Below are 19,824 nucleotides of genomic sequence, written 5' to 3' on the forward strand. Positions count from 1 at the left end.
CGCTCTTCCTAGCTCCTTCACCGAATCCCATATCCCCATCGCCTTTATCCCCGACCTCATCGCTTGCCCTATCTGGATTAAAGAAAACGCTTCAAATCATTCTTTCATTCGTCCTTCATCATCTCATTTGCCAGAAGGTTTTCAGAGAAGTACTTACCAGGAGGATCGCCCACCCCGTTGGCAAGAAAGCAAGAACCGAAGCAAAGAGATCTGCCAATGTCAGCTCAAACACTACAAATAACACAGTCATTACTGACATGAAGCCTAGGAAGAGAAGCGCCTTTACTATCCTCGACATTAGTTGAAAATCCGTTCCAAATCTCCTTCTACCCATCGAAACCATCTATAGCATCAAAACAGGTAATTTCAGCAAAGGGTTGTTAACAACAACATATCGGGAAACGAAGAAAATTTCCAACCTTTAGGACAAGCATTGCTGTCAGCAAGACAACCCAAGAAAGTCCATAAACCTACAAGAAAGTTAGAAGGATGTGAAGTGAAGGCCTATATGAACCACCTGAGGGATCATGCCAGAAATCAGACACAGATAAGAAAGAAGCAACAAAGATTCCAAGAAGGGCCTATGACCAATACCAAAAAGCTCTTGCTGCGGTGAGAAATCTTGAGCTGGTAAACAATCCCGTACTGGTAGATGAAAAAGCGTAGTGCGAGGACGATTTCCACAATCCTCCCCCTTAAATTCGTGTACATGAGGTGTTCTTGTTCTGCATGCCACCATGACTCCCAGCTTTTATCCGTGGGGATGCCTATACCTCCACGATCTCCCATCCATCTTTTCCAATCAGTCCAATCATCGACTGTCTTTTGCCATTCAAAACCAGACGGATTGAATATGAACGGAGCAAACAACCATGAGGACACCAGAAACCACATTGATATGGTTATGTAGAGATAAAGGCTTGAACTTCGGTATGAACTTCCATAGACATGATAAACCACCAACAGTACCAGTAACTCCAGTCCCTTCACAAAGTGACTTCTCGAGTACAGCCTGTAGTTTTCTGCAAACTTAGCATGAAAAACAACAAATCCCCGCCCAGTAGGTCGATATTTAGAACCACCGTGCAAAATAGTCCTTCCATAGTAATGAGACTTTGTCCCCAGCTGGAATGTGAAAAAGACAGATGCGAGCTGCAGCTGCATTATGATAAAATCACCAATAGCAGCACGAAACCCTTTCTCCAAACCGATTTCCATTATCATCGGTAGCACCATTATGAAACCCAGCTGAAATATTGACTGGGTAGCAAGAGCCTCCTCAAGGGCTGTGATCTGATACTTGCTTGCAATCTGGATGATATCCTTTTCCAATCCACTCATAACCATGTACATACGCCCATATAAGAATGCGTACACAGTAAGGACGGTAAGCTGAAACAAGCACATGGCAAAATCTGTAACCAAATATATACCACTCGGCACTGCTAGCTAAAATGGAAACAATGGCATTTGGTGCATGAAAAATATCAGACATCAATAAGGAAAACGGCGTTATAGACATGGTGCCACAAACAGGACAAATCAGATACCAAAAATCCTTTAAACCAGCAAAACCAAAGGAAAATTTGGGAGATTTCTGGAGGAGCTTACCATGCTACTGAAGTAGAATCCAACAGTTGTAAAATAGAAAGAGAGCATTCTGTAAAAGTCAAACCGATGCCCCAGTCTGTAAACATCACGACTTAGTGTCTGCTCCCCATTTCCATTCGCTACTTTTGCTTCAAAAATTGAGATGGGATTCATCCCCACATCCCGACCCTTTCCAACTTGAATGTACTCATGATGAGTAACATATCCCCCCCGAAGAGTTGAATTGAATCCTAGACATCACCAAGACAATTCATAGCCGTTTTAGCGAACCATCGAACCTCTATGATTGAGGCTCCATATATAGAGAATTAATAATTAGTTACCTGCGAAAATATCTTCACTCAAATTTATTATTTTCGAAGCCTTGCTCACGCCACCTCTTGTTATGTGAAAGATTCTGTCAAATATATCAGGATGACCATAATGAAAACGAACCCTGCAATGATAGAACATAAACAAAAGAAATGAGTGAGGATGAAAGAAACAGCACATTGGCCATCTGAAAGGTAAATACAAGATGAACCAACAAGATTTGTGTGAGACATTTTTTTTCTCTTTGCAACTGCATGGCTCTATGTCAACTTTGACACATTTGTCAAAAGTTCTTTCCCAAGAAGAAAAGCAGAGGAAGGGGGAAACAAAAGAGAATAGGAAAAGAGTATACCGCAGAGGATTTGCCAAAATTCTTTGGCCGATTGTCACAAAACTAGTCTCCTGATTGGACATGAACCAAGCTAGCGATGAAACACTACACACCATGAAAAAGAGAGAAATGAGAACAGGCCAATACGATGTATGAAATAAATATAGAGCTTCCTTCTTGTATGATGTATGAAACTATGTGTTGCAGGTGCACCTTCCAGTAAATATATGCTCCCGGAGTCCCAGAATTGTTGGTTTGCGCCTGCCTAGACGTTCTTTTTTGAATTCCTCTAATACATTTCTTAGCTTGAAAGCTTCTTCAAAGTAATTGTCCTGAAAAAAAGAACTACCATGAGCACACTGACGTGCAATGTAAGGTTATAACACCCAACGTCAATATCGTCTTAATCCCAAGAATGTAAGGTAATAAGAAGTAAAAAAAATACCTACTTGATTCATGTCTATAGTTTGGAGTGCTTCACCACGGGTAAAAATAATAGCATGGTTTTGGTTCTCAGGCTTTCCTTCACCAATTTCAGCTGGAGGACCAGGAAGCTTGATTCGGTAAATTTCCTAAAGGTGCAAGAGGGAAATTGGCATGTACACGCATCTTATTAGCATAAAAACTGGTGTCTTTCAAACTGAAACAACATAAGCCCAAACCACAAGATTGCAAGAAGAATAGCATGCAAATAAAAAAAAGCAGAAACATGTAGATAGGAGTGTGAAGGATTAGAAAAGGATAAATGAAGCGTATTATATGACAAGTCACGTACACTCCAGCAATTATTGATATAATTTGAAATGATTCACACCTTGGATCCATCTTTATCATGTAAACATCATCACTTCTTTATATAATTTCAAATAATTAACCTTTGCATGTTCTGAAGATATTTTGGAGAACTATAAGCAAAGGAATAGCAAAGATAGACATACGTGTTTCATTAAAAATCAACCAAATAACTTTGGGAACTGCCTTCCACATGCCCACTGGAAATAAATTACATACCTCATCAAACTTGTTGCCTCCCTTGAGAAGTACGGAGTAATAAACCTTGTGAGATCTTCCTTCCACTTTCTCCTCCCTCTCGTCCACATAAGCAACCCGTAATGATGGGTACCTACATGATTTGACAGAACTGATTCAAATGGATTGTAAATTTTTTAATAGAAAACATTTGAGAAATTTCTTATTACTTCAGCATGAGTTGTAGAATATTGGTGTAGCAACTACGGTCGTGAAGATCACTTGATTTTTTCTGATTGCCATAAACCTGGCAAGAGACTACATAAGTGAACTTCATATCTGCAAGGGCTTTAGCACGATCGAGGAAAGCCTTTTGATCCTCATCATTAGATGTCCTGGCTCGGTAGACACTGAAATTGGCTACAAGAGAGAACAAACAGTACTAAAAGTCCTTCCAATCTAGTTCAAAATGCATCAATAGGTGTTCATATGCTATTGCCTACGGGTTCACAAACCTTTTTCCTCTGCAACTTCCTGGTAACATTGAAGCTCCAGAGCTTGTCTGTAGTACATCATCCCCCTAACTGGCAGATATAAATGCAAGAGACTCTACTGATCACGATGCATATAGACAGGCTCATACTTAAAGACCACGCAGTCTTGTCTATCAGCATCCGTACCTGTTCTCACTAATGTCTGCCCTCTGTAAGAAACCCACTGACGAAGAAGCTCTGATTTGTCTTTCTCAGAAAGCTCAAATTTCGGATCATTAGTGCGATCCAAAAAGTTAGTCCACTCATCTAGTTTTCAGAAATTAAATCAGAAAACTTGAGCTTATAAAAAAAAAAAGGAGTGAACTGATGCGGCAAGATTCTAGAACTTACCGGGATATATTTTTTGTAGATAAAACAATATTGATATCCCATCTTCATTTTCCTTGTTAAGGTCTTCCTCAGAATAAAGAACATCTTCTTTGTAGTAAGGAGTCAAAACACTGAACACGAACAAAAAGCAGCCTTTACTCAAGATAAAAAAGGGATAATCAATCGCAGTGATACTAATGGTTAAAGGTTTCCATCCACTAACTAGAAGATGTGATTTTTCATAGACTGCATTCCAATGTCATCCATCCCATTTTCTTGCATTAAATGCAGAGCATTGCTTTGAGTTTGAGGTATGTTACTACTAATTTTGTTTTATTATGAAGAATGACTTCCTTTTATATTTCACACATACTTCAGATGTATGTTCAAAAAATATGATATGGTAATGCAAATAGGCATATTCACTGAAATCCTTCGTCTAATTTTCCAATAAACTGACTATGCACCTTCCTTAACAGATATAAATCACCTGAAGGAGAACATGTCCCGTACTCTTGGAGCATTAGGCATATTCATAAACAGAGAATTGGCAAAGAACGTGATACGGCGGCGAGCTTCCAAGTTCTGAGGCACACTTATTGCAGATTCTTTGACAGCGAGAAGCAAATGAAGCCGAACAACCTACGAAGAAGTGCCACTTATCACAGGTAATAAATTATAGACAGTAATTCAGATGAAAGATTATTAGTTGCTTAAAAAGAAGGTACCTTCTCTCTCCAAGATTTGTTACCTATGAGGTGAATGTTGATTTTTTCAAACCTCTGCTCCTTTTTCTCGTTTTCAATGTCCCGGGAGTGAACACGAGCTCTTTCGAGGATTCTACAATTAGAATGTAACGTGTATAACCTTTGAATTAACACACCTTTACATAAAATTAGAAGAAGAAAAAAACATAGCCATCACATGATGTACTCACTCATGGCCATTGACCATAACATCTTGAGTTATTATTTCGATAACATCCTGGAACACATTAATTAATTGAGACTTGTATGTACCCTCGTCTTCATAGTTGCATAGCTGTTCAGTTATGAGAATATTAGCGCAAAAAGGATTCAAACATTAGTGCTCACCCCTTTCAGGGTTAATTAGTTACTGACTGCAAACCAAACTATGTATATTGATATTACCAACATATTTAAAAACTTCTCCAACTTAACGCTGAGAAGCGGTAGTCCACTCATCCGGAATTCATATATAAATCTCTGTTGCTCTATGCTAGTATCCACTTCGTAAAATACCTGCTTCATGACCCTAAATTCACACATAAATAAGACATAAGTCCTTATAGTACAGGAAGATATGAAATGCAAATTTATGGAAAGAAGATTTTGCCCCCCAAAATCACATAATAAGATAGGGAACTAACTAGCACCTACAGTACATAGGATTAAGTTGGTGTACCTTCTATCAGCCTCATCTTCCAGCAGAGCAAAAATTACGTCCTTCAGTGTCTCATAACTTTCAATAACTGCAGAATGCATGTAACTATCTCCCTTAATCTTTTTAAATAGGTCAGTGTCCTCTTTCCCCCTGAAATCTTTTGCCATGTCCACAGCAATTGGTATCTGCGGCATTAAGTAAGTAAATTGCACCTGATGAACGAATTTGATTTTCATTCCTTAAATGAATGAATTGATTTTTCTCATAGTTCCTTACTATTGGCTTACAAGGATCAAAATAAACACGGAATAGCCGTTAAGCCATTTGAGCTTTTAGTAAGGGGAGAGTCTGTCATTCAGTGATAACTTCTTGTAATGTGACGAAAGATCTTACCGAAACATCTTATCAATGAAACATTATCTGCTAATAGAAAGAAATGAGTTTCTTTCTTACCTTACTAGCAAGCAAGAAAGGAGGCCATTGGATGACAGATACATCACCAGAAGAAGATGGAACAAGCAGCAAATCTCTATCTCTGGGTCACATTAAAAACAGAAAATGTTACACAACATACATGCTCCGTTGATACATCGGTTTGCTTAAAGAAAATTCCAACCTGTCACTGATCAGATCCTCACTTCGCATAGAGTAAATGAACTCATTCCACACCTGGGAAAAATTTGTGATATTCTTCTGGTCCACAAAATCATCCTACAATTCACAAAAGTAAATCTAAGGAGGAGGGAAAGAAAGAAAAGTGTAATTCTCCTTGCTATACATAAAACAAATATTTCATATACAATATTTCTCTTTGTGCTACCTCATGTTTTCTCCTCACACCCTGTTTTGATGATGGCATGAGAGTGCGGCTGAAAGCAATGGGTATCGACTCAAATCTGGACCGCAACATCCCAAGAGTACGTATCTACAAAAAACCCTAGCATGTCAACAAGTAATCATCACCAAAATTTAAACCAATCTGTGCATTCCATATTAATAATGTTATTTGAGATTGTATTTTCTCTGGGCAATTTATAACAGTTTTAAAATTTTCATGGTGTTCTGGAAACAAAACACACTTACTTCTCCCAAGTGACTGAAGGCCCCGTGTATTCCTCCAAATAGAGTGGAGAAAATAGCGTACCATATTTGAGTATCCATGATATAGACCTACTCATGATATAAAATTGTTTGAAAATAATTATGTCGCGTAGAAGGTTTTGATATAATGTTTGCTTTGTGCCTGAGAACTTCTTTAACCTCTACTTACAAGCACAATTGGAGCCCATACAGCAATAACTACTCCAATATTGTGAGTTGCTACATCAAAGGAGAAATTAGTTAGCTTAGGCATAGCACATTGTAGGGTGAAACCATGAAAAAATTAGAGCATCCGGAAAATTTACCATTCGGAAAAAATTCATGCCACTGATAGCTATGAACATGCAAACGCATAATCATCTTTGTAGGAGTAATAAGGGGCACTATCTGTTTGCAAAATACAATTTTGGTCAGCAAGGCCAAATATATATCATAGTTGGGAGACCCTAATCCAACTAGAAGTTACAAACTTGAATATTGAGACCTGCCTAAAACTCGTCAAAAACAGGATTAACAGAAAAAATGCATGTCAAATCTTGCAGAGAAGAGTTAATAAAACAAAAGTATCAAGTGAAAGAAATATGTCTATTTCAGAAGCCAATACTGATGGCATTTGTGTATTCAACTGGAGCTGGTACTGTAGGTGGTGCTAATCAAACACATTAATTTTTATGCAGTAAATTAGTATTACACAAATGCATAGTTCACATGTGTATCCAAAATTCGTATGTCAGAACAACTATTAAGTAACTCACAAAACTAAGATAAAGGAAAATCAAACCTCCACATAGTAGCTAAAGGCAAGCTTGCAGAGCAGTAGCATAATCCAAAAGGATGTATATCTGAGCATCGTGAGTTGTGTAAAGAACAGGCTAAGGGCATAAAAGATATATGAAGTATAGAGCATGGAGACAGAGATGTTTTTTACTCACTTGAAAAGAGAGAACATATCTTCATGCATACCTCTTCCAACATATAGTTTTGGCTGCCAGAAGGAAAAATCATAAGGAAACAAAGATGAACCCAAACTAATATTGAATATAGCATACTTAAATCATAAGCAGTAGTTTGATGCTTGCCTGAGCCCACCACATGATTAGCTTGATAATTTGCATATTTGAGTGCTCCATGAATCTTCGCAATGGAGGAAAGATGAACAACAAAGCAGCCAGTATATTTGGTAATATATAGAATGCAACAGAATATTTATAGAAGGACTGATTCTGCCATTCCCCAGTCCAAGTGCTAAAGAACTTTACAACTCCAGAAGGGTTTTGGACCGATTTTGAGTAAGCTATTGCTAGCAAAACTGCCCATGTAGCTGCAACTGCAAGTTTGAGGAGATACCGCAGCGTTTGAGAGAACTTAAAGCTCTTCCAGGCATTGAAACTAAGGATGATATCAAGTGCAACTGTAAGATATAGGAGGAAAAAAGAGAGGGCAAAGATCACTATTAGAAAACCAAATAAGACATATTCTGCTATAACTAAATTAGATCAGGGGACAAGAGCAACGTAAAAAAAATCAATGGAACCACAACCTTGTAAGAAATTGAGATAGGCCGCAGTAATAAAAACGGTGAGCACGGTTTTAAAAACATCCTCGTCAAAAAGACCAGCCAAAGATCCAGAAGCACTCCATGCAATGATTACCATAGCCTACAAAAAATATTTTAAGGAAAAAATCCAATAATTGGCAGCAGTCACCGAAAGAAAATAAAGAAATTCAGTTCATTCATACAAAAGTAAGACATCTTTAAATTACAATGAAATTACCTGAAAAGCCATGACAAAGAAGATCCACATTCGGCCAAAATCTCTGAAGAGATGCCAGAATGTACGAACTTCAACAAAGTCAGTTTTGGGCTTGCTTTGGCCATTAGTTGCTTGATTAGACCTCTGCAATAAGTTGAACTCAAATGATTGCGTTTCTGATATATCTCAAAATGAAAGGTCTATGTGTTGTCTAACAGGAAACATAAGAGAAAGATATATAAAGTGTCCTTTCTTCCCATTTTTTAACCTGAGCTCTTAGAATTTACATGGTGATATAAACCAACAATTTACTGCCAAAGCATGAAAGACTTTTGGAATGAAACGAAGGACTATAATCTCAGACTAGAACGCATACAACTTTCCAAATGACTGATACAAAATTTGAACTTCAGCTACATTGTTTAATAATCAAATGGAAAAGAAAGAAACTAACCTCATTTTGTGGGTTATTCTCGTCAGAGTATATGAAAAAGTCTGCATTCAGATCCAGGGGCCATCCTATCCTAAAGCATGCCCTTGACCTTTAAAAGAACAAAAATTTCAGCAATCAGACACTGGATCAAATATGCATGTGTGATTAATATTGAAGCGGATACTTCCAGCAACTCACCAAAAGTACTCATTTAAATCATCATAATTTCTCCACCTTGAGTGGCTTGCCTTGCCCCCTTTGTTCCTTCTGGCTTCCTTTACAACAGCAATCATTTTTTTGTCAGGAGATTTTATACAGTTCCAAAACAAGAAGCAACAGCACAAATAACCATAAACTTGTCTACCTTGAGTATAACTTGATAGATTGGAGTTATAACATTTCTTAAGAACGATTCTTCATCAATAATTTCTTCGGGTTCATATGCGTCGCCACTTACAGATTGAACATTGCTGAACAGAATTCCATAGACGTCATTTGCCATCTTGAAAACATCAACCAAAAAGTGGGAATGACTTTGAGATTGTACAATACTAGAAAATAGAGAACAATGGATTAATTTTGTAATCTTTCAGACTACAGCTGAGAACACTTACATTATGGAAAATATAGCAGATGCACTCGGGCATGAATCTAACATTCGAAGCCTCTCCCCATATCAAAAGATACAGAGCAATATAGATGAGCTGCAGCTGTTGTTCATCACAACCTTCCGGAAACCTTTTAAGGACATAATCAAAGAATCCAATGTCAGACACATGACGAAAGACAAGATCATGCAAGAAGTACTCGTATCAAACCTGAACTTAGCATGCAGTTAGATACAAAGCTAATGACTTACCTGAGATTAGATTTACAGTGCAAGTATTTACACCACGAGCAATAATTTTTGAAAATTTTGTCCATTAACTCCATGACAGTGCTAGATTTCAACTGCAATAACCTTACAACATTAAGAATATCAAATAAGATATGACGGAGACAATATTAAGCCAACCTATGCAAGAACACTCGCCTCATCGTAGCTTTCAGCATTTCTGTTTCTCACATCAGAGTTGGCAAGAAGCAATATTAGGTGTTCTCTCTGATTTGCTACATTCCCTCTCTTCAATCACCATGGGCAGGTTACAGGTAAACAAACATGAAGTCAGAACCAATCTTCATCAGAGGAAGGTCAACAAAGATAAAAGAGGAATTGGAACTGTCTGGATAGAAATTGTTCAAGCCTCTGGAAGTTAGGCTCAAAGCATGGTTCTCAAATCAAAATTGATTATCTCTCTCTCTTACAGAGGACACCATTAGATAATGTAAAACCTGGCAGCATGGTTTTCTACGTACAAGAGAGACGAGAAAAATGTAACATCGAAACGACACACCACAGAAGATTCACAAACAACGACATCATTCGAGCTCATTATCAATTCGTCAAAATCACTACGAATCGATGGGATACCCAAAATAGAAGGATAATGAACTTCAAGCAACACATTACCTGAAACCCAAAATTAGAAGCAAGCCATTCAAGTATATCATTGAAAGGCCGACTTCTGGCCTTAAGCTTTTCATCTGGTGCACTTGACAGCACGTGGGCTCTGACTCGAGGAAGATTATGCACATTCTGGACAGCATTGACCGCTACTTTGATCTATTTTGCCAGAGAACGGAAAACATGAGAAGAATATAAAGGAGAGTAAATAGCTTGATCCTCTCTACTGATTTCATAAAAAAATCATAATGTGCATCCATAGACCACCTCGGGAAGTTCCATAATCGCTGGTTTGGTTCCAACAGCGTATAATGGAAGAATGTTATAGTGTTCATATCTTTCCCTCTTCCGCTCGACTTCTTCAGCATATCTAAGGGTCTAAAATCACAAAGACAACCTTAAAACTCATTCAAATCTAATTACCATTTGGATAAATCTAATACGCAAATAAATCGAACCTCGTCATCCACTTTTGGGGAAGGTACAACTGTCTTCAGAACATCATACAATACAGAGGCAATTTGGTAAAGCCTAGCCATCTCCTCCCTTCAATGGAAAAAAGAAAGATGAAAATCACAAGGAGTTACGTATCACTATGCTCTGCTAACTAAAGATTGAGAAACGACTTCTCACGGTTTTCTTGATCGCTCCCCTTCTTTAATATATTTCTCATAGAAGTTCTGATAATATGCCTGAATTTCTCGGCGATCGTTTTTTGCCAGTTTAGGCTTTGTTTCTACTTCTTCCTGAAACCAATAGAAAGTGTTAGCTCCGTAATCATTTTGATCAAGTACGATATCAAAGGGATATCTTTTTTTTGCCTAACAAGAACTTGCTCCATTAGGCTTTATCAATCCATTTCACTTGCGTTCGGTGATCACCAACAATTTTGACCTTTCCGACATTAACACTGACTGCTATAAGCACAAGAAAGCAACAAGGTTATAACTGTATATACGTTGATATCTTCTTACAAAGAAAGAGAAACGGCAGCAACATGCTAAAAGAGAACTTAAGACATTTTCAAGCAGTTGTAGTATTTTCTACAAGTCCAATATTTTTGCCTTGTTTATCCAAAAACTCCAGGTTAACCTCTCCTTTTTGAAACAGTAACAAATAACAATCCGCCCCCACAAAAGCTAAAAATAGAATCAAGATTAAAAAAAAACAGAAAGGATATGAATCAAGTAAAGATATACCCTTTCCAGTCTATGTAGCAGGTAGGTCTTAAACTGGCGAACACCACGTCCATCCGATGTTGGATCCATCCTATGAGCCTTCTCAAAAGCATGGAAGCGACCTAACCAAACAGAGACACGACAAGATCAGACAGATCATCAGGTGTTGCTCTGGACATAATCAAGAAGCATGATTGCGTATGAAGAAGATGGATAATGTGTCCATGTCAAACGACAAAGTCAACAAAAGCCATTCGCAGCTATATCACGTTTGGAACTAAAAAGCGATAAAAATGGATGAGTGAACCCAAGAACAAGAATAAGGAATAACGTATAGAATCAAACGCACAGAGATAAGCAACTCTCGGATTATCCTTCTCGATCTCATTGGCAACACGGAGAATTGGAGCAATGGAAGCAAGAGAGGAAGGAACAAGCTCGCTGTCCATGGCGCTATCGTCGTCATTAGACCTCTCAATCATCATGGTAGTCGCGCGAGACGGCGTCCTCCGAGACAGCGACCGAGGCGGACCCGCCGAACCGCTCGAACTGGCCTCCATGACCGCCGCCGTGAACCGATGATCCCAGCCGCCGCCACCGTCTCCAGCGCCAATTCTCTTCCAGGAGAAGCAAAGATTTCAGTAAAATTGAAAAACCCAGAAACCATATTAGTTTATTGAACTCCTTTCGGGACTTTATATGCAAAAAAAAGATCGATAAAAGACAACAGAGAAAGAAGGGTTTTTGTTCGAAGTGATTATCTTTCTGCTTTTCTGCTTTTCCCTTGGCTTTTTCTTGCTTTTGATCTCCTTCTTTTGCCTTTTTCCTTTATTTTTTGGTTTCAGTGGACATTGAAGAAAGAAACCCTTCTTCTTCTTCGTTTGCTTAGCGAAGAAGGTGAGGGTGGAGAAGAAGAGAGACTGTGACGACTAATCTGGACAAAACTCCAACGGCTCTTTTGGTATATACATACCTTTTCTTTACCGAAAACGCGTGCTGTTCACGCGCTCTCAAACAATACGACGCCGTTTATAGCTCAGTAAAATTTTAAATTTATAGATAATTTAAATTTTAACGGTAATTTTGAAAAATCAAAACTTTTTGTAGATGCTGCTTTCATTCAATCAGCACAAGAAAAAACTTGGTTTCTTGAATATATAATTTAACCCAAGAAAAAGCGTATAAATGTAAAAAAAAAACACGTAAAAGAAACACAGAAAAAAAGTTACAGGGAGAATACACAACTGATATGAAAGGTATAATCCAATGTCTGCTTCTAACATATATGGACACAACAGAAGAAACCCAAACCCAAACCCAAACCCAAACCCAAACCCAGCATCCCACAACTACAACCGAAGACAAAGCATTTACAGATGTGATCTCTTCCATAACTACATCCTTTTTCCTGTCCTAAGGTCAGTTCAGATCAGATAACCTAACGTAAAGGGCGTTTTCGTCCTTTTACACGAGATCGAGACAGAGAAGAAGCAGGAAGCAGGAGCTTCTTCTTCTTCCTCTTCTTCATCCCTCAGCAATGCCACCATGTCTGTCTGCCACTGTTCTCTGTCTCCACAAGCTCTCATCGCAAACCCGAGAAGAGAAAAAAAGGCTTCAGCCATTCTTGCGGTGGTCGTCAGTTTTCATATGGGACTCGCCTTGGATACCTGCAGAATGTGTATTCGGCTCAACAAATGAATCTGCATTCCATTTTTTTTCTACAGGTCTTTGGCAAGAAATGTGTTACCTGGTTCTTTGACATGGTTGCAGAGGTCCAGTGCTGCTGATGCATCCCTGCAGCATCATAGTTGACGAAAGTTATCCTTCTCGGTTCTTCTTGTCTGCTCGGGGAGTTTTCCTGCGGTAAATCCCGTGTAACCCACAATACGAAAGCCGAGGGCACTGTGGAACCTGGTAACAAAATGTCCCGTCAAATACTAGACAGACTCGAGCCAACCTTCTTGAGGTGGTTTAAGACGGGAAGTAGAGACCGTAATTCATGTTCTTCACCTATGAAGTAGTACAGTATCAAAAGAATCAACGCCTCGATGCCATGTAGGTTGCTCGGGTTCCAATGATAGAAGAGCTGAGAACAGAGTTTTTGTTTCAGTTAAACAAATCAAACATAATCTTAGGTTGGTTTGAGACAGTTCTTGGCGATGATTTACCGGTATGTTTGTGAGGAAAGTGAGCAAAGCACCCACCGCAAAGCATATAACTGACACAACTGCTAAACGGGATACCTAGAAATGGGTATGCCCACAATATTAAATTAACAGTTCATGATGTTATAGCATCGATTGTGAATAAGATGATGTAGAGTTTCCGGTTATTTGATAGACAAGGTTGTGTTCTGATGAGATGGGCATGAGAAAAGAAAACCACGAGACAACAAGAATGTCCGTTACCTTCCACATCTCCGATGAAGCTTGCTCAGACCGCACCTTCTTTAGTTTATAGAACAGAATCAGACCTAAAAGCGAGAAAAAAAAAAAGCCTAGAATGAGATCTTGAAGACATTATCCTATGATAATCATTGACAGAAGCATTCCCACAAGATGCTACAGAAAAACCTTCTTATTACCGGATCTAAAAAAGACCCGGAGAAGTGATAACTCACCATAAGAACCTATTCCTCCTCCAGTGGTAAGGATCAACGCAGCGAAAATATCTACATATATCTGCAAAAAAGAATATTGACAAAGTAGCATGTTCAGTTTTCTTATTCATTGAGCATAATTTTTTTTCAAGAAAATAAAATATCAAATGTAAGCCGAGTGATATAGCACTTATTCTATAGTCACGGACTCACGGTACGATAGAAGAATACTACAAACCTGAGCAAGTAGTGAAGGATCGATGAGATTCTTGCCAGAACCAATCCAGATAAGCAATGCGAATGATATCATTAAGATGAAGACAAGGACAACTACCTAGCAAAAATGAAAAACGAAAGGAAATATCTGAATCTCATGACTAGAAAGTTATAATGATTGACTTAATTTTGATACACGGACCAAAAGGACGATATCTCATACCGCAACAACAAATTTCTGCCGGCTACCAACATGAATGCCATGGAAAGAGCAACACTTCCTATGATCACTTGTGCTCGATGAACCACCTTTGCTTTTGTTCTTCTCAAGCAATACTTGTTGAATGCTACTTTCTTCATCGTCATCCTCCTCGTCATTTCCCTGATGGCAGACATCTACCCTATAAAAGCAAAAATAATCATTGCCTTATCCATTTAAAAGGACAATACAAAGACAAAACACCAAGAAAATATTAGAAAAATGTTATCAAGGTGAGATAATCGGGGCTGGACATGGTATTAAAGATTCACTTCACAAAAGAAAATGCCGTAAAAAACGTACCAGAAAGATAGGAGCAGAAGAAAAGTTGCGAGGAATAGAATTTTGGGGAAGGCTGCAAATACAATACAACTCAATTCATTAGAGCCTAGATTAGAATTATGAATTGACACCCAAGGAGAAAAGCATAACCCTAGAAGGAAAAAGGAGAACTTACCCATAAGTAGAAATCCAAATGCATCGGTCCAATGATGCCACTTTGTACATGTTGCTATAATCGTAGATATGAAATAAATGAAATAACCTGCCAATAGATAGAATAAATATTACTCATTGGTTACAGTATGTTATCCCCGGAGAGTCCAACATCTTGTGAATATGGAACAGTAGACTCAAGAAACATTATGCTCCATCTTATCTCCATTCCTATTCGATGAACATCTAGTTTAGGTTACCCTAATGGAATGCATGATAAAGCTTTAATCCAAGATCCCTTCAAGCTTACCCGTGTTTGAAGAGCCGATCATAAGATGAAGTACCTGCAAATTCCATTGATGGGCAACACCGATCAATGTCTCAGATACAAACTAAGACAATATCACCATTAAAGAAAAGCCCACAACCTAAACCGAAAGAGGTGAGGAGTGGAAATTACTTTTTGGCGTGTCCACCCAATTCGTTTATTCCTCAGGTGAACTCGAGCAAGCTGAAATCAGGAGGCAGACAAGAAAAAGTAAGAATAAGACAAGCTTGGAAGTTCAATACCAGATCTGCCACTACTTGAAACGCTAAAACAGGTTTAAACAGTTGACCTGGAAATAATGTCAACCATTCCACATCAAGAACCCTAGAGCCTGAAATCCCCCAACCTAACCCATTAATCACCACCATTCACATCACCGAGCGCTAATATTCAACATCCAAGCAAACCCACCACAATGCTTCATCCTCAGAACAGACCTAAACGGCCTTTTGGCACAATTCTGACATTCACGTAATCGGATTCGTGTCGGGTAAAAACAAAAACACAAACACAGCAAAAAAAACCGGAATTCGAAGACCCAGACTCTGCGGAGAAGGGGATAGAAAAAAAAAAAAAAAAGGGGCACCTGAAAGAAAGCGAAGAAAGCGAGAGCGCCATCGATGCAAGCGAGAGAGAGATTGACGGCGATGAAGCTCGGAGGATAGCATCCGACCGCTCTCAATTCGAAGCTCGTCGCCGTCGTCGTCGTCGTCATCGTTCTCTTCTTCGATCGTGAGATCGAATGCAGAGATCTTAGAGATTGAAGACGCGATGGAATTAAAAAACAAGCATCGGGAGACAGATGGATGTAAAAGGATGGGCTGGGTCTGGTCTGAAAAATTTTAATATTTAATTTATTTATATATATAGGACGAATAAAAATATAAAATTAGGGACAATGATTTTTTTTTTTTTTTTTTGTAAAATGAAAGAAAGCGGTACGGCCTTTGCCGAAGAGATTCTAGAATATACTTGCTATTAATCTGGAAAAAAAATTCAAAAAGTGGGGTTTTTTTTATTTAATTTGTTGCATAGTGGCAAAAACAAAATGACAGAAGGCATTTAATTAAAGGATTCCTAAATGGCAAAAAAGGCCGTGGCTTTGGCTCTTGGACCGTTTGATAAGTTAACACCGTATTTATACAATATAAACAAAATATAATATATGCAAGTATGTAAATAATATTATAAAAAAAAGTATGTAAATAATATTTATATATGTATAGCATCTAGTGTATCTCTTAAGCGCTTTTTCTGTGTAAATGGAATCAGCATGACAAAGGCTGACGTCTAATTAGTGTAATTGGGTTGATACCATAGCCCAATGGAAAAGGGCCCAATGAAGTTGGATCTTCGTTTTCCATCCAAAGCCTCCCTTTTATACAGAGGGTTTCATCCTTGACACGTGTCATAATCCACGTGTAGGATCTTTTTTTTTAATAAATAAAAGATCTAAACAAGGCGGTTATCGAAAATTTTCCAGCCTCTCAAACAAAAAACTGCAGGAGTGGCAGTGGCGTTCTTCAGGTAATGGCATTGAATATCTTCTTGGCGTCTCTTCACCCAAATCCTTCGTCTTCCTCTTCATCTACGTCGCCTCCATCGAATCAGAGACATCGTCTGTTTCTGCAACTCTATCCCCATCCTTCTTCTGCAACCCGCGTTCGATCTGAGCAGAGCGAGAGCGGCGTCACCGACAGCGACGATCCTTCTTCGTCTTTCTCCGGTACATATCATCGATTCAATTTGCTCTGATAACTTACCTGTTCGATCGATTGATGTGCTTAGCTTTGCTGCTCAAGTTGCGTGATTATGATCGTAATCCGCAGGCCTGTTCTGTTTCGTTTCTTGTGTAATTCCTATTGGACAGAGATGTTCTTCAACTGTTTACTTCACTCTACCTAGATTATGTGTTCGAGACTTCGAGTGATTTCGGAGTTAATTGATGCGAAATCCATTGATCGAGTTCTGAAAACTATCTGTTTCTTTCTTTCCTTGAAGGTTCTTTGTCATCATCGCGCACACAGCTTGATCTCTTGGACGGTATGTGGTCACCATTTACCGCTGTCCTGCTTGCATTTGAATCCAATGTAGAACATGGTCTAATAGGAACACCCTTCTTCTGCATCTTCAGGGTACTTGAGTGATGGAATTGGTGGCTCGAGGAACCTCTCAATTCGCGACCAGCTAGCTCAGCTTGTTGCCGAGAGAGACGACAATTTCACCATTCCCTTAGGTAAAAACCTAAAGAAACTGAGTCCGAAATTCTTGACCGTTTCGCAGAAAAGGAACATTAAGAGGCAATCATACCTTAATGAAGTCTCTCAGAGGAACGATTCCGTCTTCTTTGCTACAATAGGGGCGTTTGTAATCCTCCCACCTTTTGTGATTCTGGGAATTGCTGTACTAACTGGTTATGTCCAACTCTTTCCGTAATTCACAGAAAATGCATATAGCTGTAGAGTTTTTGCTTGTATCTATTAAAGAGAGAGTGTCAAGTAATAAAATAGCTGGTATAATCTTTTGCTTGGAATATTGTTTCTACTGTGTTACATGTTTTGTTTGAATGAATCTACAAAAGAACTGAAAAATGAGGGGAAAAGAATTGTTTTCCCTGTGTTACTTGTGTACAGTTGGTCTAATACCTCATGAGCTTGATCAGCAAGAGGTTAAATATCAGCACAGTTCATGGGTGCAAACCCTAGTCTTGACCTCTTTGTGTCGTATAGTATATGGAAATTTTGCTGCTGGTAGTTGCCTATGATCGAAAAAGCTGATCTTGGAGTTCCGAGAACTGCTAGGCAGACCAAACTCTCGTCCAACCAGATGAATGTGTTCTCGACCGGGAAATTCCAGACAGCACCATCTGCGAAGGTGATCCCGAGTTCCGGAAGCTGGACCTTCCCCACCCCGGACACGTTGAAGCAAGGATCTAGAATGGGGAAATCTCTAAACACCTGGTACTTTCCTTTCAGCTTCTCTGAGAACTTGTTCTTGATAATGGTATATGCAGGTTCGGCAAAATAGCTCAGGGTTGTACCCGAATCAACGATTGTCCCTCCGGTACCATCAGACAAGATATTCCATGTCCCTTCAGGTATATTCAGAACCTCACCACCAACAAGAATGGATTTTATCTGTACATAGTAAAATGTGTCTACAGGATTCTCCTTCCCGGCCACAAAAGCAGTGAAATTCAGATTTGGATGGCTCAGCATATCCTTGTCTTCCCCTAATATCAACTTGCTACTGACATTAACATCACTATTTCTATCGACAAGGCAATAGGAAAAGGAATGGCCGTACAGAGACTGAAGCTGGGTGGAGAACGAAAGAGGCCCTCTTCCTAACCCAAGCAGGCCCGAGGCACCATGGAAGAGACCTCGGTTCCAATGTCCACACCCAAACATCACATTTTCCACCTTCTTGTACTCTGAATTCCCGCTCCCTGTGGTGAGATTAACCGTGAAAGTCTCCACCGCAAAGTCCCCGGTCGTGTTAGAGCTGTCTCCATACCAATAGAAGTAAGGGCATGATTGGTTATCCGATTTGCACGGCCGCGGAGGATCAGGCGACGAGACAAGGCTGCATCTGGGATCGCGACACGTTATGTTCGCAAAGGAAGAAGAAGCTTTCGGGTCATAGAAATCGCCGTTTTGCTCGAAACAGTCGTGGCAGGGGAGGCACTGGATCCAGTTGAGGTCACTTCCTGTGTCGAGGATCAAAGAGAAGTGCTTCGGTGGCGTGCCCACCAAAACGTCCATGAAGTATTCACCAGAACCCTGAGTCATGCCGGACTCCAGCGTCGCCACGAGCTGACCGGAGAGCTCCTCCGGAGATATACCGGAGGTAATATTCCTCTTCTTCTTCTCCACCTTGTATTGTTTATCACTCCCTCTCTGTTGCAAGAGCCTTGAGGCAGAGTTCTGGTTCTTCTTCTCCATGAGACGTTTGTGAAGAGACTGGATTCTGGTGAGATCTCTGACGTTGAGATCGAAGACGGACTTTTTCCGGTCGGTTTCTGGGTTAATCCGCCGGCGCTTAAGGTGAAGCTTCACCGGCGTTTTACCGGTGAACTCTGGGGCCCGCTCAGTGGAGGAGAAGCTGCAGTCATTGGCTGCGGCGGAAGAAGAAGAGACAGAGTTGAAACTCATCGGATCCGGGAAGTCAAACCCAGAAAGGCTGGAGATGTTCTGCTCATATTTCCCGGCCAGAGCTATGGAAAACGCCGACAGGAAGACCAAACAAGGAATGAGACAGAGCTTGGTCGACATTAGGCCGCCGACAAAAAAAAAACAAACGCAGAGAGAGAGAGATGAATGGAGAAATGGGATTGAAGGAGAAGAAGAGGAGGAGTGGGTTCAATTGTGAATTAAAGGTTGAATTGAATGAGAAACAGAAAGCCGTCTTCTTCTTCCTGCATCACGCGGTTTCAAGTTTCATTACACACACAAGAAGACCGATTCAGATGGGGCTGCACTTTAACGACCGCTGCTGGCATGCTGCTCAATAATATATATATATATA

General features: G+C 39.5%; 4 protein-coding genes across 7 annotated transcripts in view; 1 reads left to right on the top strand and 3 right to left on the bottom strand.

Moving 5' to 3' along the window:
* The window catches only part of LOC104803323 (putative callose synthase 6), a 15,473-nt gene extending 3,094 nt beyond the window's left edge, over positions 1 to 12,379 (bottom strand). For 3 of the 4 annotated variants that reach the window (XM_010527256.1, XM_010527254.2, XM_010527262.1), the window contains exons 1-42: positions 11,810 to 12,379; positions 11,482 to 11,582; positions 10,916 to 11,028; positions 10,741 to 10,828; positions 10,550 to 10,660; positions 10,289 to 10,441; positions 9,812 to 9,901; positions 9,638 to 9,729; positions 9,393 to 9,516; positions 9,143 to 9,280; positions 8,977 to 9,053; positions 8,800 to 8,887; positions 8,367 to 8,489; positions 8,132 to 8,249; positions 7,671 to 8,002; positions 7,524 to 7,576; positions 7,373 to 7,433; positions 6,897 to 6,978; positions 6,761 to 6,810; positions 6,574 to 6,660; positions 6,311 to 6,415; positions 6,107 to 6,201; positions 5,944 to 6,025; positions 5,512 to 5,675; positions 5,238 to 5,361; positions 5,024 to 5,127; positions 4,815 to 4,926; positions 4,577 to 4,728; positions 4,108 to 4,217; positions 3,904 to 4,023; positions 3,739 to 3,807; positions 3,454 to 3,643; positions 3,266 to 3,377; positions 2,704 to 2,826; positions 2,468 to 2,586; positions 2,276 to 2,359; positions 1,935 to 2,047; positions 1,612 to 1,841; positions 595 to 1,392; positions 420 to 470; positions 158 to 343; positions 4 to 72 (exon numbers count right to left, since the gene is read on the bottom strand). In XM_010527256.1, the coding sequence (XP_010525558.1) occupies positions 4 to 72; positions 158 to 343; positions 420 to 470; positions 595 to 1,392; positions 1,612 to 1,841; positions 1,935 to 2,047; positions 2,276 to 2,359; positions 2,468 to 2,586; positions 2,704 to 2,826; positions 3,266 to 3,377; positions 3,454 to 3,643; positions 3,739 to 3,807; positions 3,904 to 4,023; positions 4,108 to 4,217; positions 4,577 to 4,728; positions 4,815 to 4,926; positions 5,024 to 5,127; positions 5,238 to 5,361; positions 5,512 to 5,675; positions 5,944 to 6,025; positions 6,107 to 6,201; positions 6,311 to 6,415; positions 6,574 to 6,660; positions 6,761 to 6,810; positions 6,897 to 6,978; positions 7,373 to 7,433; positions 7,524 to 7,576; positions 7,671 to 8,002; positions 8,132 to 8,249; positions 8,367 to 8,489; positions 8,800 to 8,887; positions 8,977 to 9,053; positions 9,143 to 9,280; positions 9,393 to 9,516; positions 9,638 to 9,729; positions 9,812 to 9,901; positions 10,289 to 10,441; positions 10,550 to 10,660; positions 10,741 to 10,828; positions 10,916 to 11,028; positions 11,482 to 11,582; positions 11,810 to 12,020 (5,604 nt within the window). In that variant the 5' untranslated portion in view covers positions 12,021 to 12,379. Of the gene's footprint in view, positions 1 to 3; positions 73 to 157; positions 344 to 419; positions 471 to 594; positions 1,393 to 1,611; positions 1,842 to 1,934; positions 2,048 to 2,275; positions 2,360 to 2,467; positions 2,587 to 2,703; positions 2,827 to 3,265; positions 3,378 to 3,453; positions 3,644 to 3,738; positions 3,808 to 3,903; positions 4,024 to 4,107; positions 4,218 to 4,576; positions 4,729 to 4,814; positions 4,927 to 5,023; positions 5,128 to 5,237; positions 5,362 to 5,511; positions 5,676 to 5,943; positions 6,026 to 6,106; positions 6,202 to 6,310; positions 6,416 to 6,573; positions 6,661 to 6,760; positions 6,811 to 6,896; positions 6,979 to 7,372; positions 7,434 to 7,523; positions 7,577 to 7,670; positions 8,003 to 8,131; positions 8,250 to 8,366; positions 8,490 to 8,799; positions 8,888 to 8,976; positions 9,054 to 9,142; positions 9,281 to 9,392; positions 9,517 to 9,637; positions 9,740 to 9,811; positions 9,902 to 10,288; positions 10,442 to 10,549; positions 10,661 to 10,740; positions 10,829 to 10,915; positions 11,029 to 11,481; positions 11,583 to 11,809 lie in introns of those variants that run through there. The other variant, XM_019200818.1, reaches the window with a different exon arrangement.
* Positions 12,380 to 12,621: 242 nt separating this feature from the next.
* Positions 12,622 to 16,136, bottom strand: LOC104803347 (tobamovirus multiplication protein 1). Its single transcript, XM_010527279.1, has 13 exons — positions 15,884 to 16,136; positions 15,430 to 15,480; positions 15,280 to 15,313; positions 14,992 to 15,078; positions 14,838 to 14,889; positions 14,499 to 14,676; positions 14,298 to 14,393; positions 14,081 to 14,141; positions 13,869 to 13,933; positions 13,629 to 13,703; positions 13,471 to 13,546; positions 13,208 to 13,371; positions 12,622 to 13,127 (listed from the first exon to the last, which is right to left on the bottom strand). Exons 1-13 carry the CDS (start codon positions 16,010 to 16,012, stop codon positions 13,104 to 13,106), a joined length of 1,092 nt encoding a protein of 363 aa, XP_010525581.1. The 5' UTR covers positions 16,013 to 16,136; the 3' UTR covers positions 12,622 to 13,103.
* Positions 16,137 to 16,621: 485 nt separating this feature from the next.
* Positions 16,622 to 17,830, top strand: LOC104803370. The gene is made up of 3 exons (XM_010527299.2): positions 16,622 to 17,023; positions 17,299 to 17,340; positions 17,432 to 17,830. The coding sequence occupies exons 1-3, from the start codon at positions 16,828 to 16,830 to the stop codon at positions 17,731 to 17,733; spliced, it is 540 nt and encodes a 179-aa protein (XP_010525601.1). The 5' UTR covers positions 16,622 to 16,827; the 3' UTR covers positions 17,734 to 17,830.
* Positions 17,797 to 19,803, bottom strand: LOC104803362 (aspartic proteinase nepenthesin-2). The gene has a single exon (XM_010527292.1). It carries the CDS (start codon positions 19,569 to 19,571, stop codon positions 17,967 to 17,969), a length of 1,605 nt encoding a protein of 534 aa, XP_010525594.1. The 5' UTR covers positions 19,572 to 19,803; the 3' UTR covers positions 17,797 to 17,966.
* Between the last annotated feature and the right edge of the window lie 21 nt (positions 19,804 to 19,824).

This window comes from Tarenaya hassleriana, unplaced genomic scaffold, assembly GCF_000463585.1.
Source record: "Tarenaya hassleriana unplaced genomic scaffold, ASM46358v1 Cleome10, whole genome shotgun sequence".
NCBI lineage: Eukaryota > Viridiplantae > Streptophyta > Magnoliopsida > Brassicales > Cleomaceae > Tarenaya > Tarenaya hassleriana.